This window comes from Diabrotica virgifera, chromosome 4 (assembly GCF_917563875.1).
Source record: "Diabrotica virgifera virgifera chromosome 4, PGI_DIABVI_V3a".
NCBI lineage: Eukaryota > Metazoa > Arthropoda > Insecta > Coleoptera > Chrysomelidae > Diabrotica > Diabrotica virgifera.
In genome coordinates, this window is record NC_065446.1 from 61085461 (window position 1) to 61112485 (window position 27025).

The 27025-nt window shown below is 32.0% G+C and overlaps 1 protein-coding gene across 9 annotated transcripts in view; it reads right to left on the reverse strand.

The window, feature by feature from the left end:
• Positions 1 to 268: 268 nt before the first annotated feature.
• Positions 269 to 27025, reverse strand: part of LOC114338015 (probable chitinase 10) — a 172932-nt gene continuing 146175 nt past the window's right edge. For 6 of the 9 annotated variants that reach the window (XM_050649142.1, XM_050649143.1, XM_050649144.1 and 3 more), the window contains 5 exons: positions 25451 to 25474; positions 19908 to 19928; positions 16923 to 17159; positions 6894 to 6917; positions 269 to 352 (listed from right to left, as the gene is read on the reverse strand). In XM_050649142.1, coding sequence (XP_050505099.1) covers positions 6895 to 6917; positions 16923 to 17159; positions 19908 to 19928; positions 25451 to 25474 — 305 coding nt within the window. In that variant the 3' untranslated portion in view covers positions 269 to 352; position 6894. Of the gene's footprint in view, positions 353 to 6893; positions 6918 to 6992; positions 7155 to 16922; positions 17160 to 19907; positions 19929 to 25450; positions 25475 to 27025 lie in introns of those variants that run through there. The other 3 variants (XM_028288594.2, XM_050649147.1, XM_050649145.1) reach the window with 2 other exon arrangements.

Here is a 27025-nt window from a genome sequence, read left to right on the forward strand (position 1 = left end):
ATGTAAAAAATACAAAAAAATGTTTTGTTCTGCGAAAAATCGCTGTTATGTAATTCCTCAAGTTCTTTGTTTATAACAAACTGATCGACATCCGGATCAACTGTTACCCAAAAAATTCGTGTTCTACGGGTCAAAATATATAAAAAAAACTTGGGTAAGTCCATCTGAATTAAGAAGGCCGTTGTACCCCCCCTGGCAACAGGACTATCCCTGGTTTAATTAAAATTTGATTAATTTTATATGGGAGGGAAAAAATAAAGTTCTTAAGTATTGTTTAAGTAAATAAAATTACATTTAATAAATTTTTAAATTACAAATTTTTTTAAATTTAAATTCTGCGGGTATTCGGCATCTGGAATTTAAAAAAAATAATGAAAAAATGACCAAGATTTGTGCATTATGTCTATGCATCAGGAGTAAAACACTTTGTTACACTCTGTGCTTAAATTCGAAAACATTGGCTATTTTTTGTCATTTGTGTTAATTGTAGTATGTAACGAAATTTATAATAATTATTATATGTGATTAAAAAACAAAGACTGGCAAAGTGTTGTACTTCTGGGGAAAACTGTATTAAGAGCGTAGGCGCAAAATTTTGGGCTAATGTTTTTTTAAATGCATTTATTATTGTCGAATCCATGGAAAATTAATAAGTATTTTTGTAAAATTTAAACGCAGAGTGAAAAATTACAATATTACCGATGGCCGAAAGTCACTGAAAACTTCTGTAATATTTATTTTAATAAGTTATAGGAATGAAAAAAAAGAGATAACATTTAACTTGAGATTTAATTTAAAATATCTCATTCAAAAGAAATTTCTTGTTTATTCTAAGGAACTTTAAGCCCTCGGCAATGATGTAATCTTTCATTCTGTGTTTAAATTTTTCAAAAATATACAGGGTGTCCCCGAAAATGGTGCGTTTCTTTAAGGTATGGATATAATACACAATGTAGAACAAAAAAGTCCTATAACATTTTTTTCTAAAGTTAACCGTTTCCAAAAAAATAAATTACATTATTTCCCATATAAGTGACCTTTTATTTTCATAAAATTAACTAATCTGATATCACTGTACAAGAACTGTTTATGACTTAGGTTATTGACACCAGCAATGTAGGTCGCACAGTAGCCACCTGCAAAATAGTAATACCACCCTATGTGTGGAAATCAAAAAACAAGAATTTGTTTGTTTGTTGAGTAGAAACATAGGGTTTAATGTAAATAATAAAAGCCCATGAGGCACATTTTTTCGAATTGTTACTGTGTCTATCTTTAGATTTTGTATACATAGTTGTCCGATTTCAATTTGCATACCAAAATGTATTTTCGTTTTTTGGTCAAACGGTTGAGTTTAGAAAAAAAAATGTTATAAGACTTTTTTGCTCTACATGGTGCCATGAATGCATTTGGACAGCATTGTTCCGAAATTTTGCAACTACGCTCTTAAGATATACTGTAAAAGTCTATTATAGGCTTCGTCGACACTTCTACGAATTCTACGAAGTCTCATTTGATAATGCTGAAGTTTATTGAACCTTATCATATCCAACCCTGAGCAATTGCACCAACAGCACAGAACGTAGTCCGCCACCTCGTCATCAGTCTGACAGAATCTGCAATACGCACTTTCTATCAGTCTGATTTCGCTTATGAGACCAGAGCACGCCAAATAGAATTCTATTTTGCTGACGTCACAAAATAGAATTTCATAATGGGAGAATCGACGGTTGCTAGGCAACGTGACGTCACTAAAATATAATTCTATTTGGCGTGCTCCCGCAGTATCCTATTAGGAGACTTACGATAATTCGCATATCATTCCTATTCATTTCTAAAATATCTTTGGATCTCTTCTTCTTATTTTTCTTCTTCTTCTTCTTCTTCTTATTTCTAGCATGATCCGTCATACTGCATTTTCATTGCCATCAATGTCCTGTATTCCGCAGTTTTGTCTGATTTTTTCACTTCTTTTTCTAATTGGTAGATTCGACCGTTACGTGATATAAGTTCATTTTATTTATTAATAAAACATTGAAACCGTTTGTTTCTATACTTCTATAAAATTTGTTATAACTATTTGACCACAGCTGTTTCGGCAGAGTGCATTTTTAAGTGATTTAGTTTACTATGGGTTTGCCTTTTTAAAGTCTATAACTGAAGAGGTTGAGGAGTGGGGAGCTGTTTGTCTCGAGTTGGTCATTCAGCATTATATCTGCATTTTTTAATTTATTAATTTCCATGATTCTAACAAAAATAGCTTAAGGAATTTATTTTGAATATACAGAATTTGAAACTCTTCATTAAAAGAATGATTATGATCTAGAAGATAAAGTGCGTATGTAGAAGTATCTGTTTTTCTATTGTTGAACGGCCTTTTGTGTTCTGATATCCGTTTGTCAAAGGTTCTGCCAGTTTGACCGATGTAAGTTTTCGGACAGTCACCACAAGTTAGTTTGTAGACACCACTCTGTAGTTGTTTTCTCTTTCGGCTCTTATTGTTCTTAATATATTTGCTTAAGTTGTTGTTAGTTTTGAAAGCTGGTGTTATTTTTTTTATGTATCTGACTATTTTTGTTGTTGTCTTGCCAGTATATGTGATAGAGCAGAAGGTACTGGGTTCTTTCTGTGGTGGTGGATGGACTAATTTCAGGGCTTTCTTATGGAGTTTTTGGTTTAAAATTTTATTAATTGTTTGTTCGTTATAGTTATTGTTTACTGCTATTTGTTTAATGATATTCAGTTCTATTTCGAAGTCATTTTTTGACATGGGAATTTCTGCCTCTGTATCATGCTATGGTATGGTAGGCTGCTAATTTGTGTTTTGTAGGATGGGATGATGAATTGTGTATAGTTGTGTCAGTATGGGTAGGTTTATGATATACGGAGAACTCATGTTTGTTGTGTAGTCTGGTAATTGTTACATCTAGAAAGTTTATGCACTTATTGTGTTCTGTTTCTATTGTAAACTCAATATTACTATGAAGTGAATTAATGTATTATAGAAATTGGTCAAATTGCCTGTTAGTTCCTGTAAAGCATACTAGTATATCATCCACGTATCTCCACCAGTATAAGAACTTTTTAAATACGGGATGTTTAAAAATTGTTGTTTCAAGCTGGTTCATAAATATATCTGAGAGTAATGGGTTTAGAGGATTACCCATAATATGTAAGTCCTGCACTGTTGTTTGTGTATATTTGATTGTTGAATTCAAAATAGTCTTGATTTATGCAAATTTAAAGAAGGTGTAAAATTTCAGATGCGATGATCGGATTTGTACTATTATGGTGTAAAAGATTTTTAACGAGAACAAAAGTTTCTGTAGGAGGAACACTAGGAAAAAGATTTTTTACGTCAAATGAAATTAGTCTGGAGTTGTTAGGCAATTGAAAATGTTGAATTTTATTAACTAGTTCTAGTGTATTTTTTACGGTGAATTTAGGTGAAAATTTAGTGTATTCTGCAATAATATCTGGCAGTTTTTTTGAAAGTGTATATGATGGAGCTGTACAAAAAGAAACTACAGGCCTTATTGGCTGGTCAGGTTTGTGTAGTTTAATAAAAGAGTATAATTTAGGAAGTTGTGAGTTTATAATATTAAGGTATTTCTGCTCTGTTGGATTTAGTATGGATTTTGAGTTTTCAGTGGCTAGTTTAATTTCTTTTCGGTATTTTTCTGTGTGGTCTTTGTTTAATGTTATACTATTTTGGTTATTTAAAAATTCTATGGTTTTGTTATTATAGTCTCTTTTATCTATAGCAATAGTAGTGTTAGCTTTGTCTGATTTTCAAGGTCACGTGTTATGGATTTATTTTTAATTGAAACGACTATTTGATTATCTTTGTAACAGGAATTATTAGTTTCACTACACTCATCGGTAATAGATTTTGCAATGATACTTTTTTATATTTTTGGTAGTTTTGTTTAACGCTACTTCACATTCTATACCTAAATATTCTAAATTTCTTTGATTTTTATGTTGAGGCAAGTTGTGTTTGAATCCTTTCTCTAAAAGTTCTATCTCGCTATTATTGAATTTAGTATCTGTTAAGTTTATAAATCTATTGAAAAAACTATGATTTGAAAAAATTTTTTTGTAATGAATATTGAGTTTGTTACTATTGCAATATAGATTATTTAGTTTTTACACTGTGTATTAATTTTTTTGTCTATTATTCTTCTTTTTCTGTCACGTATATCCCTTAGTGTTCTCATTTCAACTGTTCTCATCATTTGTAACGTTCTATTTGTGCCTGGTCTTGTTTCTGCCTCATATTATGTTATAGTAGGTCTTATTGTCGTTATATTTTGACGTTGCTTTCAGTATTTAGATATTTGTTCTTCCATACGATTTCTTCAAGATATTTGAAGTGATTCACCACTTCCACAGTTTTGGAAGCAACTTCCAATTTAGATTTTATCGGTACTTTGAAAACTACTAGGCACTTACATAGTCTTCTTGGTGTAGGTGAGCATATATTTAGTTGCATGCAGTAGCCTTTGGAGATTGTCTTCAGAATCGACGATCTCTTCTTCGAAGGTTCATTTATAGAAGCCTTCGAATGTTTGACACCCATTTGTCCTTTCACTGTGTTTCTTACTATACTCACGACCCGTTCTGGGCCTATAAAAGTTTCTTTCGTCCTTTCTCCGGCAACTAAATCCGCTTTTCTTTTCTTTCAATACCATTATCTCCAGGCACCCGGAGTGCTCACCTTGATGCTTTTTTTTATTCGATTCAAATTTTTAAAGACAGGTCAACTCCATCGGATTCGATTCCAGTAGTAGTTTTAATGCCGCTTGACAATCAGATATCTTATAGATTATTATTATTACACTGTTGCATTATTATACAGTGATTAGTGCGCTAATAACCGGTAAAATAGCGCAAAAGGTGGAAAACGTATTAATAGTATGGTATAACTAAACCCAAACCCAGACATCCAAAGTGAAAGTTATCCTCTAACACTAAATTGTTCTATATGGTCCACATAATGTTCAGGAAAAAGTCACAGCATTTTGTGAGTCGTGCTTTGGGGTGAAGGGGGGGGGGAGAAATCGGTAAATTCGTAGTTTTTTACGTTTTCCGTCAATATTTCTAAAACTATGCGGTTTAGCATGAACAAACTTCTATACAAAAATGTTCTACATTAGATTTAAAATAAAAAAGTCCTGATGCATAATCCTTCTAAAATGAACGGTTCCAAAGTTACGGAGGTAGTATAGTATAACTCGTCCAAAAAAGGCATAACCCAAACATCCAAAGTAAAAGTTTTCTTTCTATATGGTCCACATATTGTTCAGTAAAAAGTTACACCATTTTGAGCGTCCGGTTTGAGGGGGGGGGGGATGGGGAAGAAGTCGGTAAATTAGTAGTTTTTTTAAAGTTTTTCGTCAATATTTCTAAAACTATGCTTTAGCGTAAACAATGTTCTATACAAAAATGTTCTACATAAAATTTAAAACAAAAAAGGTTGTATACATAATTGATATAAAATCAACGGTTCCAGAGTTACGCAGGGTGAAAAGTAGAGGTTTTCAATACTTTTTATATTTTTTAGGCAATTTATAATATTATTTACTCATAAAAGAAATTTTCTTTAACAAGATTGTGTTTTGTAAATAAAATTTGCCATTTCTGTGCCGATGGTATGTTAGTGATAAGCGCTTGAAGAAACGTCAATCTCACCACCCAAAATCATCATCAATTGCCCAAAAAATATAAAAAGTATCGAAAATATCCATTTTCACCTTTCCTAACTCTGGAACCGTTGATTTTATAACAATTACGTAAAAGACCTTTTTTGTTTCAAATGTTATGTAGAACATTTCTGGATAGAACATTGTTTAGGTTAAAGTATAGTTTTAGAAATATTGACGAAAAACGTAAAAAAACTACTAATTTACCGACTTCTCCCCATCTCTCCCCAAACTGGACGCTCAAAATCGTGTAACTGTTTACTGAACATTATGTGGACCATATAGAACAATTTGGTGTTGGAGAAAATCTTTTACTTTGGATGTTTGGGTTAGGCCTTTCTTTTACCAATTATAGTATACTTTGGAACCGTTTATTTTAGAAGGATTATGCGTAGAGCCTTCTTTATTTCAAATTTAATGTAGAAAATTTTTGTATGTAAAGTTGTTCATGCTAAACCGCGTAGTTTTAGAAATGTTGACGAAAAACCTAAGAAACTACGAATTTACCGATTTCGTCCCCTCTCCCCCCCAAACCCGACGCTCAAAATGGTGTGACTTTTTTCTGAACATTATGTGGACCATATTGAACAATTTGGTGTTGGAGGATAACTTTCACTTTGGATGTCTGGGTTATGCCATCTTTTGGATCAATTGTATCATACTATAAGTTGTGAGATAAAAAGGAATGAAAGTAATCGACCTGGGAAATTTAGCGATATTAACCTATAAATTTACATTATATTGATTGTTTCCCACCTTTACACGTATCAGAGGAGTATGTCAACTAAAACTGTCACTGTGGCATTGGTAGTTGCCAAACTCGTGTGATACGTCTAAAGGTGGGAAACAATCAATATAATGTAAATTTAAAGGTTAACATCGCTAAATTTCCCAGCTCAGCTAGTTCCATTTCTTTTTATCTCACAACTTAATACGTTTTCCATCTGTTGTGCTATTTTTCCGTTTATTAGCGCGTTCATCACGGTAGTTACTTGTTTTGAATGCCTTATGATTTTTATGATGTCAAATAAATTTTAAATACTTTTATTTTTACTCGATAATGGGGTTTTCTTAGACGACTCGTACAATCTTTTCCGTGAAAGGGTTCATATTATCTAATTTGTATGTATATTTTTAGATGACTTGCAATTTTTCAGATTTAATTTTATATTACACATAGGTACTTACTTTATGCGGGGAGAGGTGCCTCATCTGAAAATATGAAATATACAATAATTTTAAAAAGTTCTTGATCATATAATAGAGATTGCATTTAAATTTATTTAATTTAGTTTTAATTAATAAAAGTTAATAATATAATGGTTACATCCAAATAACAAATACGCAATGCATATGCAAATGAAATTGGAAAAATTCTCATTCCTGTTAATTCGATCGCATCGCATAATGTATAATGTATAGATTGTCGGTCTCATATAAATAAACTTCCTAAAAAATATCGACAGTTGTTAACGATTTCAGGAGTGAAATATTTTTTTAGGTAAATATACAGATAATTGTTATTACAACTGAACTGTGTCTAATCCCATATAAACATAAGATTTGACTTAAATGCCACAAGTCAACTAACAGTTTTCTAGTTTTCTGGTCTTTTATGGAATGTAAAAGTGATATATTATCGCCCTAAAGCCACATGGCAGGTATTTTAAATTATGACCGGTTCAGGGTCGTATTTAAAATATTTGCCATTGCTGCATTTACAAAATAAAGTCAATTTATTAAATTGTAATGTATTATATTGGAGAAATCATTTATAAAATCGATCTTGTTATAGATACAATTTTAATCTTTTTTTGTGACTTAATTTTAATCTTTTACATATTTTGTCGTAGTTCTGTTCTCTTGCTAAGATGTATACATTTTCACAGCCAAAGGCATGATTATTTTCTATGTAATGCTTGGCTAATCCTGTAGTGTTTCATTTATTAGTTTGTACACTGTTTGTGTGCAAAAACTCTTCTGTACAGATTTTGGTGTGTCTGCCTGATATACATAGATACATTATACATATAACATAGATACCGTTTAGTATAACATCAGGACTTAGACAAGTAGACCCCTTATCACCATTGCTATTTAATTTGGCCTTAGAATACGCCATAATATTCTTAAGTAAAATAATAAAATCTTCTGCAGATGATGAAGAGATAGAACAACTTTATGAAGACATTACAAGAGCCAGAAACCTAGAGAAAACATATTACGTAATAATTACGGGAGATTTCAACGCTAAAATAGGAAAGAACGAAAATAACAACGACAACGAATATATTGGAAATTTTGGACTGGGAAGTAGAAATCACAGGGGAGATATGCTCGCAAATTTCCTCAGCAAAAAAAAGCTATTCTGCTTAAACACATTCTACAAGAAAAAGATGCAGAGAAAATGGACGTGGCACAGCCCAGACGGCAAAGTAAAAAATGAAATTGACTTTATACTCTCTACCTTCAAAAATATTGCTAAATATGTTACTGTACTAAATTCTGTCAACACTGGTAGTGACCATAGATTAGTTAGGGTGCGAATAGAAGTAAATATGAAATTCGATAGAAGAAAATTATTAACACAGGATAAATTACCAAACATAGAAGCACTCGAAATGAATCAAGAGGAATATCAAAGTGAACTAAAAAAAGAAACCAGGACCTGTACCAGTATTCAACACGAAAGATATAAATGAAATAACACAAAAATTAACGAATGACATAACATCTACTACAAAAAAGATATGTGGTAAAAATAAAAATCCGAGAAAAACGAAACTTAAACAAACAACACTAGATTTAATGGAAGAAAGAAGAAGAACATCTAAAGAATTACCAGAGTATAAGGCTATCAACAATAAAGTTAGAAAGAGCATAAGGAGCAAGAGGTCATAAGGTGCGGGCTTATAAAACAAAACAAATATTGCAAACCATCGAAAACAATAGAAACATGGGAGTACTGAAATCAAATTTAACTAAAGGAAAATCGAAGATAACTAAAATCAAAAACCAACAGGGGAATACGGTGACTGAAATAACTCAAATAATCAAGGAAACACAAACGTTCTACCAGAATCTTTATACATCTACTATACAGAACCCCGGAACAGACCATAGAACAATTCTAAACGTCGGCTCGGAAACTCTCCCTGAAATAACTTCTTCGGAAATAAGACATGCCGTACAAATGAAAAATAAAGAAGCTCTTGGCGAGGATCGTATAACGTCTGAAATGTAAAAAATGGGCGGTAACACCGTTGTAGAGGTTGTGGAAGTCTTGCTGAATAAGTGTCTAATAGAGAAAATAATACCCAGTCTGTGGGAAAACGCCGAAATAATACTTTTACACAAGAAAGGAGTCACTACTAATATTGAAAACTACAGACCTATAAGTTTGTTGTCACACTTATACAAATTGCTAACAAGAATAATAACCAACCGCATAACACAAAAACTTGATTTATATCAATCGGTTGAACAGGTGGGATTTCGAAAAGGGTTTGGCACTAACGATCACTTACAAACCATCAGAACACTGGTAGAAAAAACCACAGAATATAATATATAATGTACCGTTACATATGGCATTTATTGACTTTCACAAGGCTTTCGATAATATTGAAACCTGGTCCTTTTTGTCAACCCTAAGGGATGCTTGAATAGGCTCACGGTACACTACACTCAATAAAAACATTTATGAACAGGCCACGTTCCACATCAAAATCAATGAAGACAAAAAACAGAAAAAATACGCCTTGGTGAAGGTATTAGACAAGGTGATACTATTTCAACAAAACTTTTTACCTTAGCATTGGAAAATGTATTCAAAGAGCTCGACTGTGACGAAAAAGGTCTAAACATTGATGGTGTACGTTTGAGTCATTTGAGGTTTGCGGACGACATAGTATTATTCAGTACAGGTATCAAGGAACTGGAGCAAATGATGAAGGTATTAAACCAGCAGTCAAATAAAATAGGTCTCAAAATGAATCTTCAGAAAACAAAAATAATGAGTAATGTACAAACTAATCTTGTTATTAACAACGTCAGTCCTGAAAATGTAGACTACTATATATATATCTTGGACATACCATTAAAATCGGCAAAGAAAACCAAATATCTGAAATAAAAAGACGCATACAATTGTCTTGGGTAGCTTTCGGTAAGTTAAGCTTTATTTTGAAGAATAAAGATATACCAATGTGTCTAAAACGTAGAGTTTATGACAAATGTATCTTGCCTGTAACTACATATGAACTGGAGACCATGGCCTTTACAAAGAAAACCTTAGAGCAGCTCAGTACAACCCAAAGAGCGATGGAGAGGGCCATGCTAGGGATTAGTTTGAGAGACATAATTCGAAAAATCGACATTCGTGAAAGAACAAAGATTACTGATGTCGCAGAACGTATAGCAAGGCTCAAGTGGCAATGGGTCGGACATGTTGTCCGAGATAATCCCGAAAAATGAACACAGAGACTAGCAAACTGTTGACCAAGAGAAAACAGGCGAGGATTAGGCAGACCGCAGAAGAGGTGGGCAGATGATATCAAACAAGTCGCGGGCAAGGAGTGGATGAGAATTGCCAAGAGTAGAAATCGATGGAAGCAAATGGAAGAGGCCTATGTCCAGCAGTGGACGAACACAGGCTGAAGAAGAAGAAGAAGAAGAAGAAAATAATATTATCTAAACTGACAGGGGATTGGCGAATCGAGGATAATAACTAGTGTTGGTCAGAACTCGATCAATAAACAAGTAATCTGGCCTTTCGGATAAATTAAGAGAAGATGAAATAAATGCCCGTAACCAAAAATTCAAAACCAAGAGTTAGGCAGAACATAACTATTAATGACCACAACTTCGAAGTAGAAAGGACTTTAATAACTGCAGGTGGTAATCCAAGTTATGACAACCACATAGGAAAAGAGATCTTAACAAGGATAGCTGCGCAGAATAGATTATTATACTCCGTATCATCATTATTAAGATCTAAACTGCTGAAAAGAAAATATAAGTTAAGACTGTACATGTGTACATATCAATTATTCTCCCAGTTGTTATATATGGAGGTAAAACATGGGCTCTTCATCAGCGGGAAATAAATAAGCTGCTGGTATTTGAAATTTCTGCTTCGAATTTTTTGGCGAAATGGACGAGTCCGAATGGTCCAGATAACTCAAGGAAACGTTATTTCTTGCAGCTTTCTTCAACTATTGGCATTTGCTCTTGTTTCCGTTATATTTATATCGGTTAATAGTTCAGTCGGGTTAGACGAATAGCAGGCCTAACCTTGCATTAGGAGCTTCCCCAAATTTTATTTTTCTAATCTTAAGAAGGTGTCAATAATAGTGTAAATTTAAAATTTAGACTGAATTCCGTTGCTGCGTTAGCCGCCATCTTAAGTTTAAACGAGAACCGTTTTTGCTCAATATCTCCGCCATTTTCGACAAAAAGTATAAGAACAAAATTTGTCAAAAATGTAATTTTATATAATTTCTATTTTTACAATTTTTTCGTGCGGTCGGTATTTTCCGAGTTAAGGCGGAAAATAGTGACAGTTAGAGCATAATTATTGAATTCTCTTGTTTATTATTAGCTTTGCGACAAAAATGTATCTATACAAAAATAGAGAGAAATAAATTTTACACAATTTTCATCTCTTTCGTTTTTTTTTTGCTAAAATTATTATTTAACCCGGCACCTGCCACGTGGGGTGCTACGAGCACCCCATAACATATTTTCATCAAATATTTGGTATTTCAAGTTTGTTAACCGTGCTGTGCGTCAAAGTAGCTTTCAATAATATTATATATGAGCATAGATCTGTTTACGTTTGAAGTGGTTATTTTTAGTGTCATTTTGAACATGTAGTTTTAAAATCGAATTGGGGTGTCATCATCTGGCAGTTTAAGTTTTAATTCTTTTTTGTGTTTTTGATAAACAGGTCAGATTTACATTTTTTTATTGTAATAACTGATTTAAATTATTAATATAGTGTCTATACTCAATAAATCTTAATTTTCTTAGAAATTTTACTTCACATCATTTATTATGGGTTGGTACTTGCTAATTTGCTTATAACACCTTTTTAATTTTATTTTTTAAATTTTATAATATATTAGTAGCTAATAAGTTAATAAAACATGTTTTTTTTTATATATTCTTGTGTAACTTATCACATTATTTTTTTTAAACAAGTAGATCACAGAAAATTTTTAAGGGGTGCTGTGAGCACCCCTCGTGGCAGTTGATGACTGGCAAAGCAACGTGGCAGGTGCCGGGTTAAGGTAGCGAGCTAAGGTAAGCGAGCATTAGACCTGATTGATTTTATAGCAATTGTTTTTGTTCAATATCTACGCCATTTTCAACTAAAATTGTTCAAAATATAATTTCCTACAATTTCTTTTTAACAATTTTTCTCATGCGGTTGGTATTTTCCCAGTTAAATGGGAAAATAGTTAAAAGTGGTGGAGGGAGCATAGTTATTGAATTAAATATTATTTCCGAGCTGCTCCAAATTTTATAATTATATCCCTTAGGGGAGTTCAATAGTAGTGTAAATTAAAAATCTTGACTGAATTCCGTGGTTGCATTAGCCGCCATATTGATTTTAAAGGAGAACCGTTGTTGCTTAATATCTCCGTCATTTTGAACTTTTCGACAAAAATAGTAGGAACTAAAATTGTTGGAAATGCAATTTTCTACAATTTTTTTGCACAATTTTTTTTATGCGATCAATATTGTCCGAGTTAAGGGGGAAAATAGTGGATAGCGGAGGGGAAGCATAATTATTGAATTGTCTCATTTTTTAATAACTTTACATAATAATACATAATTTTACATGTACATAAACAAAAATAAAAAGAATTATATTTGATATAATTTTTGAAAATTCCAATGAAATACCAACTAAACTAAGTATATAAAAGACATAAATAATAACTTATACGCATTAAGTTCACTTAATTTTATTAACTAGCGCGTAATTGCAACAATTTCGGTCCTTACAATTTTTGTCAAAAAGTTGAAGATGGCGGAGATATTGAACAAAAACAGTTGCTATAAAATCAATCAGGTCTTACGCTCGCACCTTTACCGCATACTTACTATGGTAGGAAAGCACAAGCAGGGATTTTTGCAGTTACTCGAGAGCGTCAGATTATTACATGGGGAGAAACCTTCTACCCTGAAAATGTACCTATACCATATATTGGCTCTTAATGCAGGACTTTGGAATTGGCTCTTAAGTTCTTTAAGGGCCGAAAAAAAAAATCTATCCTTAAAAAAACTCGAAATCGTCAGATTAAGATAAGGTAAGTTAAGTACATGCAAGACAGTGTATATTTCAAAAATCTGACGATTTGAGCAGGACGTAAGGAAATGGAGTCCCAAAGTTTCACAAGAAAAAAGTGAATATTTCGCGAAATGAATGACAGATCGAAAAATTAAAAAATACGTACTCAATATTTTTCAAAAATTTATCGAATGATATCAAACACGACTTCCCGCGGAGAGGGGTGGGGGGTAAATTTAATATTCAAAATACGAATCCCGCGATATTTCGCGAAATGAACATCAGATAGAAAAAGTGAAAAATACACTTATTCAATATTTTTGAAAAATCTATCGAATGGCACTAAACATGACCCCCACGGAGGTGAGGTGGGGGGTTACTTTAAAATCTTAAATGGGAGCCCCCATTTTTTAATGGAGATTTGGATTCCTTACGTAAAAATAAGTAACTTTTATTCGAGACATTTTTTCGAATTATGGATAGATGGCGATATAATCGAAAAAAACGATTGTTGGAAATGGAAAATTATTTAAAAATAATTACACTTTTATAAAAAATAACTTTTTTATAATAAAATCTTTTTATTATTTATAGGAGAGAATATAAAGTAATTTGACGATATAAAATGCTTAAAATTCCAAAAATACACTGTAATAAAAAAGTACTTTTTATAATATCACGGTTTTGTTATTGTATATTATATAACACAGCATGTTTGGAAGGAATAATTAACTTAGAAAATATGAATTGTTGGTAGGTGTATTTTGTTATTTATAATTATGATTCCAAAAATTACACTAGTATAAAATAGTACTTTTTATAATACCACGGTTGTTTGAAAGAGTATATATAATTTTAAGTATATAAACTTTTAGTTATTTATTAAAACAATTAAAAAAAGATACGCAACAGCCGGCTTCCAACTCGGGACCTCTCGATCTGCAGTCTAATGCCACTGAGCCACCATCAAGTTTTATGTAGCAGATATCGATTTATTAACGTACTTTAAAATATCATTGCATTAGTCACATTTTTAAAATAGTTTGAAATTTAAAAAAATCGATTTATCCATACAGTGCGATTGGTTAGTGGGGTAAAGCTCTGTAGATTTGTTATAGTAATAGATATTAATAAAAGTTAATAACAAAAATTGTAACTTTGATTATAGATTGATAATCAGTAATCGTAAATTGTCAGTTTTATACAATTCAGTCATGGTTTACTTAAAATTTGGAAAGATTTAGACCCGTATTTATTCATAATTTTGCTCTGAAAAATGAAGATATCTCGAACACTAATAAATTTACACATAGGCAATGTTAGGTTTATAAAAATTAAAGTATGGTAATGGTACTTTTCGATGATATAAAAAACAGAATATTCTATTTAAAATTAATGAGAAAATAATTTATTTGCACTTTGACTCACCCTGTATTCAATATAAAGAAAATAAGCAATATCAATAATTTACGAAAATTTTGACAATAAGTAAAATAATATGACTTCAATAAATCATTGCCCTTGTGCTTATTTTTATTTATACAGGGAGTTGAACTTGTTACGATTTTCATATAAAATTGGTTATAACTTTGTAAATACCCTGTATAACATACCAAACCTTTATATTTTTATAATGGTAAAGTTATTAAGAGTTCGAATATACAATAAAATACAGGGTGTACTATTTAAAAAAAACATAAGTTTGGTCCGCCACTATGTTATCGACCACCCTGTAACATTCTAACTAATTTTTTAATGTGCAGCTCAAAGTTCGCTACAATTTTTGATATTAAGTTTTATCGCTATACATTACTATAACGGATCTACGGAGCTTTACCCCACTAATTAATCACCCTGTATAATAGCAGTTAAATATTGCATTGTTAGCTAGTTCTGAGCTTTTCTGAAAATTTCAGGTGCCTAGGTAGCCTAGAACTATTTTTAAAATGGATTACAAAATTTGCGAAATCTGTGACACCAACCAAGCCAAGTATATAAATACGTTTTAATAATATTCAATAGTTTTCACAAATAAATATGAAATTAATATGACATATAAAGTAACGCCATCTATTAAAAGTAAACATCAACCGAGTAAACTAGTAGCGTCATCTTTTGTATGAAGCCGCGGCGAAATAACAAGAACCAACACTGCATTATTTTATTAACGCAGCCGGCTGCGGTTTCTGTCGTTGTAATAATGGTCTTTCAACTTCTTCTTTTGTAATAATGGTCTTTCAATTATGAGATATATCAGATTTTTATCAACATCCTAAGTGCTCTTAACTTTGTTGCAAACACACGCTAAATACAGTTACTCGAAATAACATATAGTGTAGTTTAAACTCCGAGGTCCAGATTATAATTCCAAACATTACACTAGTATAAAAAAGTACTTTTTATAATACCACGGGTATTTAAAATGGCATATATAATAATTAACTTATAAAGTGTGAATTTTAAGTATATTAACTTTTAATTATGTATTAAAAAAAGGTAAGCGAGAGGTAGGATTTGAACTTAGGGCCAGTAGATCTCCGTCCTAACGTTCTAGCACTGAGCTATCAGGACTCGATGTATTACGTTACGTTAAAATGAAATTTAAAGGTCATAGCATTAGTCACATTTTTAAAATAGTTTGGAATTAAAAAAAAATCATTTATCCATACAATAGCAGGTAATGTTTTTTCAACCAATTATGGGATATATTATTGTAGATTTTTATTAACATACTAAGTGCTCTTAACTTTATTACAAACACACGCTAAACACAACTACCTACTCGAAATAACATAGTGTAGTTGTTTACCTCCGAGTTCAAGATTATTTTCCAAAAATTACACTAGTATAAAAAAGTACTTTTTATAATACCACGGTTGTTTACAATGGCATAATATAATAATTAACTTAAAAAATATGAATTTTAAATATATTAAGTTTTAATTATGTATGAAAAAAATGAAATATATATGAAAAAAATAAAAAAAGGTAAGCGAGAGGTAGGATTTGACATCAGGACCAGTAGATCTCCGGCCTAACGTTCTAGCACTGAGCTATCGGCCCTCGACGTTTTGACTTACGTTAAAATGGAATTCAAATGTCATAGTTAATACAAAATGTCATAAAAATTACATTTTTAAAACAGTTTGAAATTTAAAAAAGAATCCATTTATCCATACAATAGCAGTTAAATATTGCATTGTTAGTCAGCTTTTAGCTATCCTGAAAATTTCAAGTACCTAGTTAGTCTAGAACTATTGTTAAAATGGATTACAAAATTTGCGGAGTCCGTAACACCAACCAAGCCAAGTGTATAAAAAGGTTTTAATAGAAAGTCCCCACTAAAATGGAAAACTTTACTTAAGTTTTTTTAGTTTTAGGACCTACGCTTCACAACCCAATAGGTCCCCAAAGCGCTCGAGTGACTGCACATTTAGCATACTTTGTTCCCCTACCATTAACCTTAAATATTGATTTTATCAAAAAAATTAAAGAGATCAAAATTGTACAATATTTAATTCTCATATTTGTTGTAAAACTAATAATAAACGAGATAATTCAATTATCCAATAACTTTGCTCTATCTGTCACTATCCCCCCCCCCTAACTCGGAAAATGTCGACCGCACGACAAAAATTATAATAGACGAAATTATAGAAAATCGTATTTTCAACAATTTCAGTTAGTACACTTTTGTCGAAAATTTGAAAATGGCGGAGATATTGAACAAAAATTGTTCTCGTTTAAAATCAAGATGGCGCAATTGTAGAATTCAGTCGAGATTTTAAATTTATACTACTATTGACCCACCACAAAGATTAGAAAAATAAAATTTGGGGCAGCTCCTAATGCAAGGTCAAATGCTATCCCGACTGGGCTATAAAGATTACATATTGACTTTACCGACATCTACTTACTGCAATCAACATTGAAAGGCCAATCACAAGTTTCTTCATCTGGGTTCCAATATTCTCCACCTGGACAACTCATCGAAACTGGTACTCCATTTGAACATTCGTAATACATGCTACAATTGTAAGGGTCAGGAATGTATTGCCCTGAATGCTGACATTGAACTGGTGGTTTAGTCGGTGGTGGAGGAACGGTTGTAGTTGTTGGGCGCTCAGTAGTTACAGGAGAAGTAGAAGTTGGGGCTAAAATATACAGTTAAATATGAATCAAAAGTTAGTAATTACAATATTAAAATTTCGGACTCGAAACGATTAAATTACATAAACATAACGAAGTATGGGAGTGACGACGATATGGCAACCCATATAAGAAATACCAAACTTCATATTTTTCTGAACCTCAATGGCGTTACAACCCTTCATGGGTTTTAGCCGACTCGACAACATGCCTTCACGCCTCTCTGTCTTGAGCAATCTCCATCCTGTGCTCCAAGCCCATAGCTTTAAGCTCTCCTGCTATATTATCTCGCCACAGGAATCGAGGGCGTCCACGTAGTCTTCTTTGAGTTGAGACTTCTTCCCATACCAGCCTTATTGTCCTTTCATAAGAATGTCTTCTAAGGAGACCTGCCCATTGGAGTCTTTTGAGCTTTATTCGTTTTATGATGTTAGCGTCTGAGTACAGTTCTTCGAGCTCTTTGTTAATTCCTATATACAGCTATATTGTCCTGCTGCTTCATCAAGCACACGCCCAAAGATCTTCCTTAGGATTTTTCTTGCGCAAACAGCTAGTGTCTCTTAAAGCCGGCCATTCAAGATACTGCGGCATCGTTCAATTTTGTCGAATTCGACTAATTGACAAAAATTTTGATCGTGCATCCAACAAAATCGTTACAATTTTACCACAGAGAAACTGGTTGCTATGCTGCAATACGAAATAATTGATATCATCAACGATTTTGTCAAATGATACCGCAGTATCGTGAGTGGCCGACTTTAATTTGCCCTTGTTATCGTCCACGTGTCACTACAGTACATGATTACGGGTCGTATGATTCTTTTACATAGTTGTATCTTTGTACGTCTTGTTAGCTGTTTTGATTTTATACGGATTTGAAGGGCATAAAGACATATACTGCTCGGCTTGTCTCCTATTGTTTATTTCCTGTGATTCGTAATTATCTTTAGTTATGGTTGTTCCAAGATACTTAAATTCTCTAACGCACTCAAAGTTAAAGTCATTGCTGGTGTTATCATGTCCGATTCTATCTCTGTTTTGGTTATTGCGGCTCATGTACATATATTTAGTTTTGTTTTCATTTATTAGGAGCCCCATCTTTTCTGCTTCTTTCTCGAACCTGACCAAAGTCTGCTTCATCCTTAGTCTGGTGTTTCGTATTAGATCAATATCCTCTGCAAATGCTAACAGTAAGTTTGGTGCTTCTGGATGAAATACTGTAGTTCGTTTATCGTTTTCCTGCACTTCTGATTATGTGAGCTAAGTTAAAGGGTTGCGGTGCAAGTGCATCTCCTAGTTTTAGTCCATTGTTGATATTAAGTGTCTCCAAATATTGTTACCAAAATCTAACCTTACCCGAAGTACGAAAGTATCTGCCAATTTTAATACCGCCAACGCCAACTCAATATTCTTTACTTACTGCGTGGCGTTACAACCCATCGTGGGTTTTAGCTGACTTGACAATATGCCTCCACTGTTCTATGTCTTAAGCAACCTCTATCCAATTCTCCACGCCCATAGCTTTCACGTCTTCTGCTATATTATCTCGCCACCGGAGCCGAGGGCGTCCGCGTGGTCTTTTCCCAGTTGGGACTTCCTCCCATACCAGCGATACTGTTCTTTGGTCAGAATGTCTTCTGAGGTGTCCTGCCCATTGGAGTCTTCTGAACTTTATTTCTTTTATGATGTTGGCTTCCGGGTAAAGTTCGTCAAGCTCTTTGTTAGTTTTTATCCTATATAATCCTAATGCTTCATCAAGCACAGGCTCAAAGCTCTTTCTTAGGATTTTTCTTTCCCAACCACGTAGTCTCTCTTGGTTTGCCTTTGTTATCGCCAAAGTTTCGCTTTCATACATCACAACGGGTCGTATGATTGCTTTATAAACTTGTATCTTCGAACGTCTTGTTAGTTGTTTCGATTTTATAAGGTTTTGAAGGGCACATAGACAACTGCTGCCAACCTGTATCCTAATGTTTATTTCTTGTGATCCGTTATTGTCTTCAGTTATTGTTATTTCAAGATACTTAAATTCTCTAACGCGCTCAAAGTTAGGTCAGAACATCATCGATGGTGATGTTCTGACTGATTCTGTCTCTGGTTTGGTTATTGCGGCTCATATACATATATTTCGTCTTATTTTCGTTGATTAGGAGCCCCATCTTCTCTGCTTCCTTCTCGAACCTTACGAAAGTCTTCTTCATCCTTAATCGGGTGTCTCTATTCAATCGATTTCGTCTGCAAATGCCAATAGTAAGTTTGGTCCTTCTCGATGAAATTCTGTAGTCGGTTTTTCGATTCTTGCACTTCTGAGTATGTGTTCCACAGCTGTGATTTAGTTGCAGAGTTGTGATAAAAGTGAATCTCTCTGTTTTAGTCCATTGTTTATTTCGAATGTCTTCGAGTATTGTTGTCCAACTCTCGCCTTACATCGTAGCCATTCCATACTCACTCGTATCAAACTGACTAATTTTTTTGGAAAGCCAAGTTCCTGCATCGCTTTCCACAATTTAGCCCTGCTGCTGCATATGCTCTATAAAATGCTTGTTCTGCTCTGCTCACAATTCTTTATGTTTATTAAACCTTATGATGTTCTTTTTAAGCGACCGGTTTCTTATTTTACAATTTGTACTTCATCATTCAGTGAAATTATGGATTGCTACACAGTAAAAGGCTACAGGGCGTATGGAACCAAATATAATTTGACACCTATTCATAAGTTTGAATTAAAAATAATCAATAAAAAATATATTTACCTGAAGTTGGCTCGTCCGTTTCTGAAAACAATTGAAAATTTTTTTAAATATTGTTATAACTTATGCACATAAAAGTCTCTGCTCATTAGTTATTTAACTATTAGCCTTTACGTTATTTTTAAAAGTTTGTTTTTATTAAAGTAGTGACCGAAAACAACAGAAACTCTTCAGCAAAAAGGAAGAAAGACATTGATGAAAAATATAATTATTCTATTACGAGGAAAACAAAAAGCCCTAGATACAAAGTTTACTACCTTTTAAACAATTAGAATAATTGAAATAAAATATAGTAAACAATATTTTAAATCCAAGACTTTTCGTTAATAAACTGCTTTCTGGCTGCATCCCGTATCCCTACATCCCTACAATATATAATCACAGACACGACGAGAATAGGAGAAAGCAAAAAGGACACTTAGGCCACGCATTTACCTTCTCTTCGTCTAGGAAAAGGACCGAAAGACAGTTTCTAAATACTCAGCACTGAGTAAAAATGGAAAAGATAAATGCAGATTTTTGTTTATATTCGGTTCAGATTTGGACCACCATCTCCATATAGCCATTTCAGCATCCTCATGCCTTATCAGTGAAGCTATGCATAATTATTCGAGTAGGGGATTTACGATGCCTAAACTAAGAACTAAGCAAATAAGAAATGTGCCAAAAAGACAAATAAATTAATAAACATAGTGCATTAAATTTCGCAGCACTGTAGAGTAAGATTATTTTGCCGGATCCCCAAAATTACAGTAAAGAAAAAATCTTAGTAGATGAGAAAAAATAATATTCAAATTCTGTTTTATCACAATAAATAATACCTAAGGGTGCTTTACTGTTTGTGTCAAACTATTGAATTGAAAATTCAATTTAAAATCAATAGATGCTTGGTTATATCGATACGTTCTGTTCATTCAATTTAAACAAGCGTTTGACAAAATTATATAGGGTTGTTATCGGTTTTGTTTACAAATTAACTTACTTGATTTATATCTAAAATACGTCTCGTCATTTTCGCGGTCAATACACAAACGAGATCTTTCCAATCAAAAATACTACTATTAAGCCCAATAAATGACCGTTTTGGAATGTTATTTTCAGGGGGAACTCCGAATTGCATGAAAATTTTAAATTAGGTTTTACTTACCCTCCACTTCAAAGTTGGTTGAATTTCTGCCGTTGGTTGATTTTACTTGGGGGTGACAGTCACCCCTTCTCGGGGGTGAAAAAGCATATGTGCAAGATAAGCCCGGAATTCGATAAATTGGTTGATTATAAGCAACTTTCTTTCTATAGATTTTTTTATGTAACTCGATACTTTTCGAGATATTTGCCATTGAAAATGTTTATTTTTCGACAAAAAAAAACTACGTTTTCAGATGGTTTTCCGAAAATAACTCAAAAAGTAAATATTTTTTCGAAAAAAATATTCTTAGAAAAAGTGTAGCTTATAAAAAACTAAAAAATTGGTATATCAGTTAAGTCTATAAACCGAGAAAAAGCAAAGTTGTAGCTCATGAAAAATACGTTCCTATTCGTCTAATTCCAAATCGAATATATCAACATAAAATCACCGTAAAATTAAGCAATTCTCGGAAAAAACTAATTAACATAAGTGTTTAAAAAAGCTTTATTTTTATTTTTTACAAAAGTTTCTAGCATCAAAAATAAACGAGTTACGCTGAAAAAAACTTGGCCCCTTTTTTTTTGGGAAAAAAACCGTGACAGTCTCCCTATATTTAGCACCCTAAATAAAATTAATCGTTACCGCTTTACCATTTACTTAAAATTCATGTATTGTCCTTTTCATGATCATTCTTCAGTGCGTAACAAATGATAGGAAAAAGGGTAAGTCCGTGATAATACACATTTATGACATTTATTCTAACATGACATTTTAGTTAAATCTGACAGTTGTCACATTTTATTTTCAATTTGGAATAAAAACAAATCAAATATGTTTCTTGCATTTATAAAATGGTATTTTCTTTGATTTGTATAGTCTTATAAATTATACAGATTATATTTGTAATATTATTATCTAATTAAAAAAAAATTATTTTTTTATTATGGCGCCATCTATCGACAACTAAAATAACTAGAATAAATGTTATAAAAATGTCACCGACGAAATGTAATCACCGACGCGACGTGCCTTTTTTTCTGTCACATACAATTTAATGCGTTAGAAAGAAATCGAAAAACTGTGACGCACTGAAAGATGATCATGAGAAAAAGAATATATTGTTTATTGTAAGCTTTTACTGGAAATTTGACTTAAATGTCAAAGTGAATAATTTAAAACATTGAAATTAAAAACATTAATAGGAAATAATATTAGTTGGTCAAAGCTGTGGTGTGTATTTTATACCTTAAATATACTTACGTTTTAAATACTGAATTTAAGTTTTTTTTTAATATTTCGTAATATGTAATTATAAATTAATCTAAGCGCCATCTAAACGATACTTGTGAAAGTATCCGAAGTAAGAAATTAATATTTCATTAATAGAACGTTAAAATGATTAGCAAAATCTTTAAAAAATCGATTACAATTTAATTACTTTTCTGCGTTGCAAATATTAAGCGATAACAATTAAATAATAAATTTAAAAATTACCGGTGAAAGTTGCATTAGTAATCCGCTAGGAGCGACACCAGCGAAGCTCAGAGCGTATATGATCTGTAAGTTTGACTGGTTTGAAGTGCTTATTGTTTAAAAAATTTGGTTGTATAGTAAAAAATATTTTTTTTAAATCTTGGAAAAATTTATTTTTTTAGAAATAATTTAAAAAGTATTAGTGATACGAAAAATCTCAAAGAGTAAAAAAATATAGGTTTTGCTTTTATGAATATGCTAGCTTAATTTTGATTTTCCGTAAGACAAAAATTGGTTAAGATATAGCTATTTAAAATTTGCATACACTCGTTTATATTAACTCGTTCAAGCTCTTTCAACTATACCCCTTTCAAAAATAACCACTTTAAACCGGTGAAACGGACAAATCATATAAAAAATAGAAAAGTAAAGTAAATTGTTTGTAAAGCGGTAACGATTAATTTCATTTGGGAAGCTAAAGACGGAGCGACTTTCATGATTTTTTTTGAGCGTAACTCGCTTATTTTTAATGCTAGACACTTTTATAAACAAATAAAATAAATAGTTTTGTAAATACTTTAAAAAAGTTTGAATAAATATTTCCCGAAATGTGTTTAATTTTAATTTTTCGGTGATTTCACGTTGAAATATTCGATTTGGAATTAGACGAATAAGAACGTATTTTTCATGAGCTACAACTTTGCTTTTACTCGGTGTATAGCCTTTACTGACACACCATGTTTTTATTTTTTTATAAGCTATGCTTATGCTAAGAATATTTTTTTCGATAAAATATTTATTTTTTGAGTTATCTGTGAAAAACCGTTTGAAAACGTAGTTTTTTTGTCGAAAAATAAACATGTTCAATAGCAAATATCTCGAAAAGTATTGACTTTCATAAAAAACTTTATAGAACGAAAGTTGCTTATAATCAGTCAATTTATCAATTTCTGGGCTTATCTTGAACATATGTTTTTTCACCCCTGAGAAGGGGTGACTGTCACCCCCAAGTAAAAGCAACCAACGGCCCAAATTCAACTTTGAAGTGGACGGTAAGTAGAACCTAAATCCAAATTTTCATGCAATTCGGAGTTGCCCCAGAAAATTACACCGTATCGCCGTATTTCCCGTTCATTTACTGGGTTATATTATAACAAACTTATTATGGTACCATTAATTTGCAACCGGTTTTAGAGTATTGATAGAGTGTGGTACCGGTTTCTCTGAATACAACATAATTATAAATAAGTCTAATAATCTGAAAAATCGTTATTAATTATATTTTACAACAAGGTTTGATCTAAAGTGTTAAACTATATTTTAAAAATAAAAAACAATTTTTGCAACATACTCCATTAAAATGTTACATTTTTTAAGCCATACCTTGCATTTGTTAGAGGAGTCAATTTTATTTCTTTACTGTATAGGGGGGATCAGTAGAAGCTTAAGTTCAAGTTTTTGGGGTTGCCACCCTTGTCCCCCGGCCGCCATCTTGGAAATGGTGTGCAAAGGGGTTTCGGGATATATCTCGTAAACTACCAACCCCACGGAAAATCTAATTAAATATAAAATGTAGCAAATTAAATTTTCTATAATTTTGTTGCTATTACTTTTTATCGTCCCGTGACCAACAAAAAAGATATAAACAAAAATATATAAAAAATTTTTAACAAGTTTCCTTTTGGAGATTATAACTTTTTTTCAGTTCATTTTAAAATAAAATAACACTTTATCAATTTTGTAGAGGGTTTTTCAGCGAATAATTTTCACTATAAAGTTGTTTAATTATATTTATTTATATAGGTTTTACAGCGCTCCAAACTTGACCAGATTCTCGAATGCTCATAGGGATACAATAAAAACAAAAGTTAGGCTTACATTATATTTTTTATTCATACAATTTAATTTGATTTTAACATTCCTATGCTATTAATAATCTGTTTTTGACCTTTCTCCACACTATAAAACTTATAACCCTAAGCATATATAGAAAAGGCCCAAGAAGGTTTTTGAGGAAAAATTCGCCGGTTCAGAAGAAGAATGACGCAACCGCAAAATGCAAAATTCTTAAGAAGAGCAAAAAACGATTTTTGATATCAAAATCATAAAGTATGATCAAAATTAGCCATTCACCACACCGTGGTTAGGATCTCGAGATTTAAGCGTTTTTTGTGGTGGGCCGTTTGTCTATGAAGTAACATAACTTTTCCTATCGTATATTTTGACTTAAAATTTTCCAAAAAACTTTTTCATGAAATATATTTTATTGTTGTCTTGGTTAAAATTATAAACTGAAAAATTTGTCACTCAACTATTTTAAGTAAACATGAAACTAACGAAACATAATGACAAAATGTTTAAAAATTAACAACTCCTTTTATTAATGTGTTTAAACATTTTGGAAAAATTTCATTGTTATCTAAGTACTTCACAGATAACACAGTAAAATTTTCGAAAGGAAATATTTACAGTGGCCAAAGATACAGCGTGGTAAATTTGAAAAATCATCAAAATTGATTTTTGGATTTTTTGTATAAAATTTGATTTTGAACATGTTCCACCACCTCCAGATAAAAATAAACTTCATATTCAGATTCAGCGACCTCGAAAACATACAAATAAAGTAAAATTGGTCCTTTACCTTAAATTTGATTTTCGTGGTCGGCATAACGGTTTAATTTTAACGGTAGAACATTTAATTTCCTACATTTTATGATTTATTAAATTTTCTGTAGGATTGCTAGTTTAGGAGATACAGTGCGAAATCCCTTTGCACCACTTTTTCCAATATGGCGGCCGGGGGACAAGGATGGCGATCCCAAAAACTTGAACTTAAGCTTCTACTGAACCCCCTACACATTAAAAAAATAAAATTGACTCCTCTAAGAAATGCAACCCTAAACGTAACATTTCAATGAACTAACAAAATTTTTACATATTTACTTACCAGCAGTCTCAGGTATGATGTATGCTAAAAACAACAAAGAAAAAATAAACTTATTTTAATTTTAGAAATACATAGTTGTTCTTAACATGTCTATGAAATGAAACTACATTTTGTTTTATATTGTTACATATAAAAGGTAAACTTTTGTAGTATTAAACATAAATTTCCATGAAGTAAGCATAAATTTCCATTAAGTAAACATAAATTTCCATCAAGTAAATAATTGCCAATGCTATAAAATTAGAAAAAAAAAAAGAAAATTTTTATGCCAGATTAGACCAAGAAGTGTCAAATAGAAACAATTAAAGCGTTAAAATAATTTTAGCAGATTTAAACGCAAAAATAGGAAGAGAGGAAATACCAGCTATATCAGGGAACAATAGATATACATAGCCTGCACGAAATAAGTAACGACAACGGGCAAAGGATCATAGATTTTGCAACAGACAAAAAAATGGTGATAAGCAGTACAAAATTTTCACATAAAAATATCCACAAAGAAACATGGGTTTCTCCCGATATGAAAACAAGAAACCAGATCGACCACATCTTAATAGAAGCAAGACATGCTTCAGACATTTCAGATGTGAGAAGTCATAGAGGGGCAAACAGCAGCTCCGATCACCACCTTGTACTAATTAAATATAAACAAAAAATTACCGCCAAGGAAACAGAGAAAGGTGAAAAAAAGATCAAATACGCTTCAGATACTGATGAGGAAAAGAGAGCAAGATATGAAACAAAAATAGACAACATAATTGAAAAATGTAATCAAGTAAATGAAAATCAGGTCAGAAATATCGAAGATAAATGGAGGGTTTTAAAAGAAGCAGTGATAACAGCTGCAAAAGAAGTAGTGGGGGAAAGCAAAGAACCTAGCCAAAAAAGATGGTATGACAAAGATTTCCAGATACTAATGGAACAAAAAAACCAAGCTAGGCTTAAAATGCTGAACAACAGTATGGAAGAAACCAAAGAGTAATATACTACAAGAAGACGACAATTAAGAAAACATCTAAGATTTAAAAAGAGGAAACACAATAAAGAAAAGATTGAAAGGCTAGAAGAACATGAACAAAAACATGAAATAAGACTATTCTATAAGGAAATGAATATTGAAAAAAAAGATTAAAATTGAAAATTTAAAGAACTGTTGAATAAACAAAATCATCGTTACGAAATAGAAGAGCTAAGATTAGTAGAAGAGGCTGAAGTAGACCAATATGCACCAACAGAAGCAGAAATAAAAGACGTAATAAAAAAAATAAAAAATAACAAGGCCGCAGGATGCGATACAATAACTGTAGAAATGTTAAAATACGGAGGACATAGAATACAGAGTGAAATATCAAAGTTAATACTAGAAATTTGGACCACAGAAATAATGCCGGAACAATGGAAAATTGCAGTGATATGCCCTATACATAAGAAGGAAGATAAGTTAGATTGCAATAATCACCGAGGAATATCACTGCTAAACGTTGGATACAAAATATTTAGCAAAATATTGGAAGGAAGACTAAATAATATAATGGAACAAACAACAGGGGATTATCAAGGAGGATTCAGGAAAGG